This window comes from Ovis canadensis, chromosome 1, assembly GCF_042477335.2.
Source record: "Ovis canadensis isolate MfBH-ARS-UI-01 breed Bighorn chromosome 1, ARS-UI_OviCan_v2, whole genome shotgun sequence".
In the NCBI taxonomy this organism is placed as follows: domain Eukaryota; kingdom Metazoa; phylum Chordata; class Mammalia; order Artiodactyla; family Bovidae; genus Ovis; species Ovis canadensis.
The window spans coordinates 107,544,307-107,557,260 of NC_091245.1; the positions used below are offsets into that span (position 1 = coordinate 107,544,307).

The following is a 12,954-nucleotide window of genomic DNA, read 5'->3' on the forward strand; positions in this document are numbered from 1 at the left end:
AAAAGGCATCAGCGCAGGAGATGGTGCTCAAGGGCCTGGAACCAGAGGACAAAGCTGGAAACTTTACTTGCTGCAGGGCCTTCTGCAGGCTATGAAGGGGATCTGGGGGTCCGAAGGAGACTCCTCTCTGATATAAGAGGGTTTTGAGCCCAAGAGAGCCCTGCCTAGAGGAGGCTGGTAGGATGGAATAACCATGGGGAGATTGAGTCAGCTGGGAAGTGCCCTTCCCCTCCTGGCCCAAGTGGTCCCTGCTGGGGCAGAGTAACCTGCCCAGCACAATTGCAAGGCTCCCTTTCCTGTACGTTACGCGGCTTCTCCATCTGAGGTCTCGCTGTAGCCCCGGGCCTCCGAGGGAGTGAAATCAGCAGGATGGTGTGGGGGTGCCCGTGGCTGTGGGGAGCGGGGAGAAGAGAGGCTCCACTGCCTGTGCCATCAAGGCTGGGCCTGTAGCTGGAGCCCTGGGGAGGACCTCGGCCTTATCCCAGGCCTGGGAGGGCCCCCGCGGTGTAAGGGGAAGCACGTACTTGGGATGACAGGATCCTCCCTTACTACCTCCAGTTCCCTGTCATTTCCCCTCTCTAGAACGCATCTTCTTTGGTTGAACCAAAAAGTCAGCCACAAAGGGTTCGAAGTCCTTTCTATCCCCACAGTCCTGCACTGCCAAGCCCCTTGCTTGCCTGGTCTCATCGGATGAGTACAGCAGCCCCACAGGCAAAGACATTCCCTCCATGTCAAAGGAATGTAGGGAACAGTGGTGCAGAAAAAAGCTTCCCTGTTAAAGGTTGGGCAGTGTGCTAGCAAAGAAGCACGGTCTGCCGATGCTGGTGGTCAGGGTCGCCCCACCCACGCGCTGAGCCTGCCCCTAGCAGTGAGGAGTGCTCACCCCTTCCTAAAGCAGGCTCTGCTCCTTCAGAGACCCTGAGTGGGTCCCCTCCCCAAGCCTGCCCATCCTGTTCTGTCATGAAGTCTAAGGAAATCTCATCTGCTGACTTTGATTTCCAGCTCTTGCCGTACAGCAAGCCTCTCCTTTTTCTACCTCCACTGCCACAAGGAATCAGCCACCAGGTGACTCCCTGAGTCTAATCTAAGACCTTTCTTGCACTTTCAGCCTCTCCTCCCCAAAGCCATCTGCTTCCCTCCCCTCCCCTCCACACCCCCCTACCTCCCCCCTGCCCTGTTTTCCCTCCTACCTCTTCTCTTGCTCAGGAGGGAGTTTAGACCTATAGACAGAAGGAAGTGGAACCCCACTCTGTTGACTCAGCAACTGTATTTCTCCTTGAGCTGATTAGCACTGAGTGGAAAGGAGGGGAATTCACTAGTCACTGGGGGCGGCATGGTGGTAGCAGCACCTAGACCTAGGGACTGTGTCTTCAGGGAGGGGTCTGGGGGACTTCTGTGATTCTGGCAAGTACACAGCGGCCCTCGGGAGGGAGAGAGACCCCGATGGACACTGATTGTCTTGACTGAACTGTCCTAGAAGTGAAAGTAAGAACAGGGTGGGACCACAGGAGTACCAGAAGCCTTGTGAGTGGTTCCCGGGGTGGCGGTGGGGGGCAGTCTCTGCTGTGAGTCAGGGCGATCCAGGGGCAGACATGGCCCTGCCTCAGAGAGTCCCCCATCTGAGACAAAAATAAAACCCAAGGCAGATTCTTCTAGGTGGTTGAAGCTTAGAATATAGAGCTTGGCCACTGGGGCAAGAGGCCCTGAAGTGGGTCTGGGAGAGAAGAGGGAGCCTCATAAAAGGAATGGGGAAGGCCTAAGCCCAAGATGGGGTAGCCGCTGCCAGGGGCCCCCTATGCTTCTAAGGGGCTCACACACAAAGGCTAGGAAGGCCCCTCCCCCTTCCAGTCCTGTGCTTGGCAGGGGGGTTGAGGAAGGAGGTGCGGGGGGCTACCTTTCAACCACTCCCCTCCCTGCCCCTCTATCTTCCTGGCAGCCCCCAGGTGATGTAGTCACCCCTCTACCCCTAGCTGCCTAGCCCACCCCAGTCAGGGAAGGAATACTTTTCAGAGAGCGGTCTGTGTCCCTGGCCTCGGTGTCTCCCCCACCCCCAGCCCGTAGATCTGTGACCCTTGCCCAGGTATCTTTCAACCACCGACCGTTCTCTGATTGCAATGGCCGTTTGACAACTTGCCTTCCACAATATAAGAGTCAGAACAGAAGGAGCCTGAAGTACTTGAATCCCTGTTGGGGGAGGTGGTTGGTGATGATTTATTAGCCAGACAAGAATCAACAAACAAGTTCTAACATCTGTTCTCGCCAAACCATTCCTCAGACAGCAGCAGCATTGGACCAGGGCCCAGACTCAAAGGCTCGAGGGCCAAGGAAATCAGACTCCAGGAGGGGAAACCAGGGCAGTGGGATCCAGCAGGGCCCTCCTAGCCCTCTTCGTTAGAGGCAAGCACTGAGCCACTGGATTCTTGGGAGGGAACCAGAGGGTGTGTCCCTGAAAGGAAGCAGACCCCACATTTGCTCCTCCGGCCTCCAGGTTTCTTTGTGTGGGCCCAGACCAGTTAGGGGAACAAGGCTATGCTGGGATCTAGAGGAAGGGAACCAGCACCCAGGCCCCTATGCAGCAGAACTCTGGAAAGCAGCCAGATTTCTTATCTAAGGAAATCTCAGACATTTCCCATGGAGAAGAGTTAGTAGAGTGGGGTACAGAACAGGGCACTAAACAGAAGAGTCAGGAAGCCTGGGTTCTAGTCCTTGACCTTGACTAAGCCACCATCCCTTTCTGGGTTCGTTTCTAAAAACAAAGCTGGAGTTAGACTTGATCAGTAAGGGCAAAGCAGATGCTGCTCCTCTTCTCTCACCCATGGCAGACATCACTAATCAATCACGGTGTTCTTTTCTGCTGAGTTCAGATATGACCCTAACATCCTTTCCAAAGCAGTGCTCTAGGCAGCCACAATCAATGGATTGGAGTTGGCATCCAAGGTGACACTTCTTCGCCATCTTTGCAATAGATGATGGCTGAGGTCCTTTCCAGCTTTGATCACCTACAGTTTGTTCCATTCACATTTCCTGAGAAGGATGGCTGGGTGTGTGTGGAGGTCTCTGGACCTGCTGTTCCAAGTTATCCTTCCCCAGCTCAGACTCAGCAGCTACTGAGGAGGCCCCAGGGGGAGCCACGCCTGCCCTCTGTCCTGAAGCACTTGTCTAGAAAGATTGTAGGGGAGAGTGTGACCCCAGCGGGTTAGGGGCCGGTGGGGCACAGCATGGCCTTGTTCAGCCACGGAGTTCTCAGAATGCAGTTGCTGGCCACCTGGGTTCTGTGGAGAGAAGGACGGTCCCAGGTCATACCCTCTACCTTCTACCTCCTAGACTTACCTGCAGCCTCTGATCGTAACAGAAATTGGCCTGCAAAGAGGAGGTCCACACCTCTCATCCATTCAACAAGCATTTCCTGAGCACCTGCTCTCTGCCAGGTACTGTGCCTGGTGCTCTGGAAACAAGAGATGAACAAGTCCTGTCCCTGCCCTCAGGGAGCTAATACTCTGCTCGGGGAGGGGGGTATGGGTATCAGCAATCAGTGACAGGTATGTAGAAAGCTTCTGTGGTGAGGTCAGGGAAGTCTTTGCAGAAGCGGGGAAGGGTGGGCAAGCTGGAGAGGATTAGAAGGTTGCTGGGCAGTAGGAAGGTACGTTTGTAGGAAGTAGCTATAGGCAGAGGGAATGGCGTGTGTAAAACCTTGGAAGGTTTGCAACCATTTGGTGAGTTTGGAGAAATGTGACCAGATCAGGGTGGATGGTGCAGCTGGTGGTAAGACTGAGGGGGTGGCTCCCCACCCTGCCTGATTATGGAGAGCTTCATGGGCCTGGTAGCTGTTTAGAAAGACCATTCTGACTTTCTTGGGGCAGTGGATCAGAAGTGGCAAGATTGTTGGCCAGGAGATCACTTAAGAAGCTCTTGGAAAGTCCTGATGAGAGATGATGGGAGCTAAAACTGAGGAAAGGAAAAATATATTTAGGAAAAGACCCAGCAGGAATCAGTACTTATAGGGGAGTGAGGGTGAAAAGCAGGGAGATGTCAAGGTAGCCCTGTGAACCTGGCTTGAAGAGTTGGATGAGATACCAGCTGGGAGAGGGAACACGGGAGGGAACAATCAGGGGAGTCAGGTGAGGACGCTTGGCTGTGCTGAGTCCAGAAGGCTGTGGGATGTTGGGGAGCTAAGCAGAAGCCGGGAGAGAAATTCACATAGAGACGTGGACTGCTGACATCAGCTGTAGGATGGCAGTCAGGGGTGTGGATAAGTGTGAGCAGGCACAAGGGCTGAGGGGGAGCCTGAGGTGCCAGCATTGGGGCAGGGAATGGAGGAGGGGGGCAGAGGCAGAGGGACGGGGTGGGAGCTGCAGTCTAAAGAAACAAGATCTCACTTGATCAGTGAGGAGACTGGGCAGGTGTGAGGACTGCAGGAGAGGGGCATGTGCAGAAAGAGGGGACATGCAGGCACCCCCTCCCCTGAGCTCATCTTCAGGTGCTCTTCAGGAAGGCAGGGCCCTGAAGGCTGAGGGGAGGGAGCCAGAATGAGAGAGGCCCAAGTTCAGACTGGGGAGGAGAGGAGAGGTGGAGGCCAAAATTCCTGCCATAGGGTGGGGTCAATCTCAGGGCGTTCTGAAGAGGGTCAGCCTGGTGAGAGGGACACAGGCGCAGGTGGGCGAAGGCCGAGGGGACCTGCACGGCCCTCTGCTTTCTCTGAGAAGTGGAGAGGGTGCGGGCTTGACACAGGGGAGGCAGGTCCCAGTAACTCCAAATACAGAGGGGCCTGGAAGAGGGTTGTTGGCAGTCGCAACCCTCTGTTCTTCCCATCTCTGACCTTCATTCACCCTGACCCAGACATCCAGTCTGAACACGTTCTCAATCTAGCTTTCAGGAAGTCTTCCTTAGGGGTCTCGCTTTTCTCTGCAGCCCCATTTACCTGGCTGCCTAGGACAGGCCTGGACTGGCACTTCCGTAGGACTTCATGCCTGAGGATGAACTGCGGGTCCTCACTCCTTGAATCAGGCTCCCTCACCTCCACCTCGGCATAAATGTTGCTGGAGGCTTCCCCAGGGCTGCCATAAATGTTGCTGGGGGCTTCCCCAGGGCTGCCACGGCCCATGGCATAGAAGTCGATGGGTTCATCAGGTTCGTTGTAGATGGGGTTGGAGGGCTTGGGCGGCAGGGCTGGGCGCGGTCTCGGAGCAGGGCTTGTGTACACTTCGGGCTGCAGCTGAGGTTTGGCGGGGATGGGCGGCTTGGGCCTGGGCCACTGGGAGGGCTAGGGGAGAAGGCGAGCAGGGAGGAGAATTGTTGTTCAGTCGCTCAGTCGCGACCAACACTTTGCGACCCCGTGGACTGCAGCACGCCAGGCTTCCCTGTCCTTCACTATCTTCCAGAGTTTGGTGAAACTCATGTCCACTGAGTCAGTGATGCCAAGGCAGAGAGTGGGTCACCCTAACCCAGGCAGGGCCAGAGCTGGAACCCAGTTTGAGCCTCCGCCCCTGCAGGCCTTCTTCCTACCCCACTGGCCCCGCCCCCTCACACAGGCCGCGCCCTCCTTTTCGTCCCCGGCTCCGCCCCTCCCTCAGGCCCCGCCTTCTCTCCCAGCGCTTTGGGTCATGTACCTGCTTTGGCTCCCCAGCTCCATCTCTCTGCGTGGGGGCTGTACTTTGCTCCTTTTTGAGAATCGGGCTATACTGAAACTGTGAGTCCTGGCTTTTGCTTCCAAACTCTGATTCTTCAGTCCTTAGGGACAGTCCTGCGGGCTCAGGAGTCTGCGGGGGTCGGGGGGGAGGGAAGCGGGGAGAACGGGGTGGGGGCAGGTGGAGAGAAGAAAGAGGCCTTGGGGATGTGGTGCCGGAGGGATGGCTGGTGAGAGTGGACAGGTGATCCAAGGAGGGCAAAATAATTTGGTCCATGTGGAGAATGTCAGGGTGGGGGTGCACCAGGGAAATTCGGGTGGCGCTGGGTTTCTGAGTGAGGCAGAGGGCATGGAGATGGCAAGGAGACTGGGAGGTGGGACAGTTGATCTGATAACAGGCGATATTTAGCACTTAAATTAACTTCATCTGGAACACAGGCCCAGATCATGTGTGCCTGTGGTTGTAAAACTGCAACCAGGCTTTACAAGTCTTTAGCCTAAAATTTTTCAGCTTGGGGATAGATCTCCAAGACTTCCGTGCCCATGTTTACTTCTGCAGCTGCAAGAGGAGTACATTATACAGCTAACAGCTAGATATTTTAGGGACAGAGACACTGCCTCAGGGGAGATGAGCCTTATAGGGTTCCTTTCCATGTTAGGTGTGCTTTTAGCTCAGCATTTATCACTGGGTTCACGAATGTTCTCCGCACTTGTGATACTTTTGCGAGGCTCAGCCCATAGGGCTTTTCTCATTTTTCTGCCATCTACCAAGTGTGTGTCCCTATCTGACGGTATTCAGGCACTTACTGCATGGATTCAAATCAGAATTCTTTTTCCCTGCCCTAACCCCCTAAGAGGTCTTAGCATTCCTTTTATGGATATAAAGCAGCACCTCTGGGACTTCCCAGGTGGTCCAGTGGCTAAGACTCTGCGCTCCCAATGCAGGGGACCTGGGTTTAATTCCTGGGTCGGGGAACTAGATCTGACATGTTGCAACTAAGACCTGGCATAGCCAAAAAAAAAAGCAGCTGTACCCTGCTGCTGAAACAGCAGCACCTTAGGAGTCAACCCGGACACCTCCCTCCCTCCTCCCCACATCTTCTGGAGCACAAGCCCCGCTCCTTCTACTGCCTAAATGTCTTCACATCTGCCCACGTTCTCCCTGCCCACAGCTGCTGATCCCGTTCAGGCCTCCGAAGTCCATCACCTCCTTCACAATCTTGCCCTGCCAACCCATTCTCCACTCCATGAGCAGAAGGAACCTGCAGAAGTTCCTCAGGCAATCCTTCCGTGGCTGCCTGTTGCTCCAGGATAAAGCCCAAACTCCAGAGAATGTGAGTGACAAGACCTTCCCAGGGCTGGTCATAACGCTTGGTCTCCGACAGCTGTGCCTTTGGTTCTCACAACTCCAGCTGGCTCCCCTGTCCACCAGTCTTTCCTGCATCCTGTTCCCACTGCTTAGGAATCTTCAGGTCTCTGCTTATTCCTCACAAAATTCCACACAGTAGTTATCGCTAGGCACAGTCCCTTACCAACTTCTTTGAACGGATTCAAATCAAGCTTCAGGAGACTATTCTTGCCCAGGTCATCAATGACCTTCTGTTGACCAAATCCAATGGTTAATTCTAGACCCTCTCGCATCTGCTCTTCCCTGATGGATTTTCTTTGCTTGATGTCTAGAGCATCACACTTCTGGTTCTTCTCCTCTCTCTCTGGCTGCTCCTTCTCAATTGTCTTTGTAGGTTCCCCCTCATTTCTGCAAACTCTTAATGCTGGAGACTTGGTATCTTTTCTTTTCCATCTATGCTCATTCCTGAGGTTTCATCCCTCCCGAAGGCTTTAGAATCAATCCGTCTACATTACTGATGGCTCCCAAATGTTGATTTCCAAACTAGACTTCTGTCCTCAGATCCCAGTCCGTATATTGCAACTGCCTAACTGACATCTCCATTTGGATACTGAATGAATATCTCAAACCATAAATGTCGAAACTGAACTAACTCATGATCTCCTGTCTCTCCCAGACTTAGTCTTATTGTAGCCTTCCTCATCTCAATCAATACAACTCCATCTTTTAACGTTCCTCACTCAATCCTGCGAAAACCCTCTTGGGTCCACCTTCCAAACAGACCCAGTGTTCCACCTGCACACCCCTTCACCCCTATCAACATGGTCCAGGCTGCTGTCTTCTCTCCTGGAGTATTGTAGTGGCCTCCATCTGATCACCTATGCCCCTCCCAAACTTTCCAGATCATGTCACTCTTGAGCTTGTAACTGCCCAGTGCATCTCATGTAGAATAAAATCCCAAATCACGCAAGAGTCCACTGGGCAGTCCTTCACCCCTGTGATTTCATTTTCTACCTCTCTGCTCATGCTAGCTTCCTCAGCACTCTTACTCTTACTCACACACATCAAGGATCCTTCTACCATAGGGCCTTTGCGCCTGCTGTGCCATCTACCTAGAATGTTTTTCCACTGGTTATCTGCATGACTTTCCCTCTTAACTTTATTCAGACCTCTGTTCAAATGTCCCCTTACCAGAGTAGCCTTCCCTAAGGTCCCTGTGTAAAATAACCCCAGTATTCTCTGTTTGTTATCTGTATTACTCATTCACTGTCTGTCTCCTGTCACTAGACTGAAAGCTCCATGAAGGTAGGGACATTTGGGTCAATTTTGTTTGGTGCTAGTTCCCAGCGTCCAGACCAATGCCTGGCACAGAGTGGGCCCTCGGAACTGCCTGAACGTCCTGGGGGAGGCACTCTCTGACATGACTCCCCACCATGTGAGCCAAATGGCACCCCACTCTGCGTTTCCTCTCTCATCACACTCTCATGCTTGATTCCTATTATTTGTCTTTGCCGCTGGTAAGTAAGCTTTGTGGGTTTGACACCCATCTGTCTTGTCTCAGTAAATATCTCTTAATTTAAAAAACAAATGGCCCCGGGAATTCCCTGGTGGTCCAGTGGTTAGGACTTGGCGCTTTCACTGCAGACTTCAGTCCCTGGTCTGGGAACCAAGATCCCACAAGCCAGGCAGCAAGGCCAAAATAAAACCACAGAAACAGATGACTCTTGGGCCTAGCTGACCACTCCCAGTCCCTCCAGTCTTTGTGTGACTGAGCTGGTTTCTCAAGGACCCCTCCACCAGCACGCATCTTTCTGGAAGGGCAACCAGCGGAGATGTGTGGAAAAGGGATGTCTGCGTCCTCTGTGGGAATAGGAAAGTGCTTGGCGAGGTCCTGCAGCCTGAGTTCTGCGTGAGGTGGGGCTGGGGGGGCCCTGGCCTGGGTCCCCGGGGTCAGGGTCAGTGTCAGGGCCAGGGGTGGGGATGGCGTACCTGGCGGGCGAGGGGTTCTGTGAGCGTCTCCCCGTACGGGCTGAGCGGGCAGGCAGTGTAGTGCCGCAGTAGGTCCTGCAGCCGCGCGTGGGCGCTGTCCTCGCCCAGCACCACGTGGCGCCCGTCCCCTAGCTGGGCCAGCAGGAAGTGGCGGCAGCAAGTCCGGCTCCTGGAGACACCAGTCAGGATCAGATCTGCTCCCTCTTTCTGGCCAGGACATCGGCAAGAGGCGTGATCTCTATCCGCCCGAATGCCCGGCTTTCCCATACTTAGCAGCCTGGGGGATGGACTTAGACCCTTCCGCCCTGCTGGGGGTCATCATGAGGTTCTGCCCCTCACACGTTCTTCAGCACCAAGTCCCGCCCCCTGATTAGCCCAAAGTCCCGCCTTCTTGTTGTCCCCCACCCCACACCCCCGCTCAGTGCTGGCCCCTCACCTGTAAGTCAGCACAAAGGTCACGGCGCTCTCACTGAAACGCACCAAGTAGCATCCCTGAGGCTTAGTCTCCAGCAGCCTCTCGGCCTCTCTGAGGATGATGGAGAAGACACAGGGGTCTGCTCAGACTTTTCTGGCCTCACCTCCTGTCTCCCCGGCTTTCATAGGGGACCCCTACGCCCAACCAAGCCTGCTTAAGTGGACAGAGAAGGGTGGAGGCGGGAGAGAGAGGATGTGGTCACCGCACTCCCGCTGCAGGGACTGGGCGTTCCACTCAGGAGACCTCCCGGCCCTGCATCCTCCTCCTGGGCCCATCCTGGAAAGGCAGCCTGGAGTGGGGGGTTCAGGGGGTCAGCGCTGCGGTGGCAGCAGCGGGGATGGTATTAGATTTCTAGACTTCAGAAGTCACAAGTTGCATGGAGGAGGTAAGCACAGAGATAGACGCAGGAGAAGTGAAGCTGAGAAGTGGAGGAGAAGGGAGGAACTGCAAGGGAGGGAAGAGAGGGAAGAGGGCTGGAGAAAGCCCGGGGTAAAGATGGAGGGAGAGAGACGGAGGCCGAGGAGGAGAATGAGCACTAGGATCCTTAGAGACAGGAGGAAAGTGGAGGCGCGGGGTAGGGGCTCTGGGCTGGTGCCTCTTCCGTGGTCTCCCCCAGGAGAGCTGCCTTAGCAAGTTGCCTCAGAGCCTCCAGCAGTCACAGCCTGGCTTGTAGCCTCAATCTACTCCTGACTGACGGCAGGACCCAGGACTGGCCCCTGCCCTGCTCTGAGCCTGTTTCTTCCTCTGTGACTCACCTCCGGGTGATGAAACCGTGGAACCAGATGGGGGCCGCCCCGTGCTGTAGGAGCTCATGGGCCTGGGTCTTCTGGAACCAAGCCCGAGTCTCGGCCTGTAGGAACAGAGCTTCTTCCCTTTGGTCCTCCTCCTTCCCAACATCCTTTGGACTGCAGGCAGCCCCTAGGGCCTGGAGAGGTGCCTGCATAAGAGAAGAGTCAAGGAGGGGAGAGGTGGCCATGATCAGTAGCCCTTCTTCTGACTCTAAGTCAGCTGCCGCCTCCTTATCCCTACACTGACTCGCTCTTCGACTTGTGGAGAAAGCTCCCTGTCCCCTTTCCGGTTGCCTCTTTTAGGGTATCTTTTCCCAGAAAGTCCTTCCCAAAGTCTGACTTGTTTAGCTCAAGCCGTTTTTGTTTCCAGGGAATTTCCTTCCACTTCCCTCTGGGTCCTGTGAGCCTTTTTGCCAGGAGCAGTGAGCTGTTAAGCTGCGCTTAAATGGGAGTGGGGCCTTCCAGATGGACAGAAAGCATTCCCTGGCCTGAGGGATGAAGGGAGCCCCAGAGGCCAGAACGAGGAAGGGCTCACCCTTCTCGTTTCCTACTGACCAGATGGGGAGGGTTTCCTACTGACCGGTTGGGTGAGGAGGACTGAGATGAGGATGGGCAAATGAAGGCCACGGGCCTAGCTGTAGCTGCCTACTTCTGGAACTTAAATCACTGTGCCCATCACTTGTGGACTCACCCTGAGCTTCCCGGGGACAGAGGAGGAGCGAGTGGGCCATTCAGCAACTGGAGGAGGTGCTCCTCATCTCCTTGCCCTTCCTCTGGGCCCCCCGCCATGGCGGCAGCCCCTGCTCATTCCTGCTTTGGCCTCTGTCCATCTGCAAGCCCACCCCCGGGGGAGGGGGGGAGTAGAGGAGGGAGCGGCACCCCGCAGGTTTCCACTCACCACAGCCTGGCCAGCTGGGCCCCTGGGGCTGGGCCAGGCTTCCTCGGGGGCCTGGAGTCGTGGTCCCAGAAGCAAGCCGGGGCCCTGGCAGCCCCTGCGGGTTAAGTCCAGGGGCTGGAAGGTGCTGAAAGTCATGGCCGGGGCTTCTCGGCTCCCTGTTAGCACAGAGAGGTTTCTCAGTCAGGGCCTGCGTCTCTCTCTGCCACCCACCACTCCCAGGCTCAGGCTCAGGCCCTCCACTTCCCCGCCAACCCGGCAGTCCAGGCATCGGGGACCTGAAGGACAGGCACAGTCATCACAGCAGGAGAAAGGCAGGAGGGGTGGCAGAGATTGTTTCTCAGGGAGGAGGAGTAAGGAGCCCAGGAGGCGTAGAGGGCTGAGGTGACAGAGGGGCTTGTCAGGGCAGGTGGGCCCAGGGAGGAGCGCAGGGAAGCCAGCTGGCCCAGCAGTTCCGGAATCCGGGAGTGGCGGCAGATGTCTTCAGTGCAGGCCCCTCTTCTGGCCCAGGGTCCTCTGCCTCCCGCCCCACTTCATCCTCGTGCTTCCTCCTCTCTCCTGTCGAAGAAGCTCTCAGCAGACCCTGTCCCCTTTACCCTCAGGGCTGCGTGGACGTGGCACCCGAGGAGGAGGAGCAGGGGCTGTGGGCCTCCTGCCCGTCAGCCTTGCCAGAGTGTGGCAAGGAGTGTGACCAGGGTGTGGCCCCTCACCCCCGAGGTGGGAGCTTAGGCCCAGAGGGGAGGAGAGCAGGGGTCGTGGGGGTCTTGAGGTTCCCTCCTACCCACATTCTCCAACTTCACACTTACCTTGGGGGCATATCTGGGCCAGAGGGAACTCCATGGGGGGCAGCCTGAGAAAGGAGCCCCTGGAGCAGGGTGTGTGTGTATGGGCTCTCAGAAGGTGTGCATACTCAGCAACTCATCTCTCCTCTCACCCCAGCCCCCTGGGGCAGGAAATGTCGCCTCACCCACAGCCCTAGCCCTCGCGGAGGCCGCGCGTCATGGAAAGCCGTAAGACAGTTGTCCCTCCCCCGGAAGCCAGGCGCTGGAGGTGGTGGTGGTGTGGCGTTTGTATCACTGTGTGTCTGGGTGTGCTGCTGTCCTGTCTCCATCCCTCCTGATTCTTTCTCCACGCCCTCGCTCCAGACTGGGGCTTCCCTTCCTCACCCTCTCTCTTCTCTCTCTCTGTGTTAGCAGTGGCAGTGGGAACATCAGCTTCAGAAGACTAAGCCTTATAATGTGATGGGGCTTCCGGCTCGTCGAAGACTCATATGCAGGACTTTGCTCTTAGGACACATGAGGAGGGGAGGGGGCAGAGCTGCAACAGGAAGAATGTGGGTCAGACTTTTGCAGGACCTTCTGAGGTCTTATGAAACCTGTGAGACAAGGGGGTATGGAGGAGGAAGCCTGGCTTCATCTTCAGGCAGGTAATGGAACTGGGTTAGGACAAAACCAACCATCCTGGAGAAAGGGAGAGGGGATTTCCTTCAATTAAGCAGGTCATTATTAATAGCAAACCTATCAGCAGTTGTTATTGATGACTTCCAGGCTGATGCCTTAAATCTGCAGTGGCCTTGCCTCTCCTGCCGCCCTAGAGGACCAGTCCCATTTCTGTCTTGTGATCCTCACTAATGAAGGGGAGATGGGGGAACACTATCCCCATTTTCCAGACGGGTAAACTGAAGCTCAGAGAAGTTACGTGCCCTGGCTTGGGTCTTTCAGTGTCTCCGGTGTTCATGGAAGAACTGAGACTAAAAACTAGATCTTTCTTTGACTAACTTCACTGTGATTTAAGCCAACAGTCCGTGACTACGTGCCAGGCACTGTTCTTGGTGCT

The 12,954-nt window shown here is 55.6% G+C and overlaps 1 protein-coding gene across 2 annotated transcripts; it reads right to left on the bottom strand.

Annotated features, from left to right (window-relative positions):
• Nucleotides 1-2,173: 2,173 nt before the first annotated feature.
• On the bottom strand, nucleotides 2,174-12,150 carry SH2D2A (SH2 domain containing 2A). Of its 2 annotated transcripts, XM_069576907.1 has the most exons (9): nucleotides 11,925-12,065; nucleotides 11,397-11,676; nucleotides 11,122-11,276; nucleotides 10,191-10,372; nucleotides 9,397-9,486; nucleotides 8,961-9,129; nucleotides 5,607-5,756; nucleotides 4,919-5,260; nucleotides 2,174-3,272 (listed from the first exon to the last, which is right to left on the bottom strand). In XM_069576907.1, exons 3-9 carry the CDS (start codon nucleotides 11,254-11,256, stop codon nucleotides 3,105-3,107), a joined length of 1,236 nt encoding a protein of 411 aa, XP_069433008.1. In that variant the 5' UTR covers nucleotides 11,257-11,276; nucleotides 11,397-11,676; nucleotides 11,925-12,065; the 3' UTR covers nucleotides 2,174-3,104. The 2 variants fall into 2 exon arrangements, with proteins under 2 accessions (XP_069433008.1, XP_069432997.1); XM_069576896.1 differs by lacking the exon at nucleotides 11,397-11,676 and having other exon boundaries at nucleotides 11,925-12,150.
• Between the last annotated feature and the right edge of the window lie 804 nt (nucleotides 12,151-12,954).

Excerpts from the sequence above, each read along its gene's own strand:
- SH2D2A (XM_069576896.1), bottom strand. The coding sequence starts at position 11,958 with ATGGAGTTCCCTCTGGCCCAGATATGCCCCCAAG. Across the intron at positions 10,373-11,121 it reads GCCCAGCTGGCCAGGCTGTG|GCACCTCTCCAGGCCCTAGG; the intron begins GTGAGTGGAAAC and ends TCTCTTATGCAG. Across the intron at positions 5,261-5,606 it reads GAGCTGGGGAGCCAAAGCAG|CCCTCCCAGTGGCCCAGGCC; the intron begins GTACATGACCCA and ends CTTCTCCCCTAG.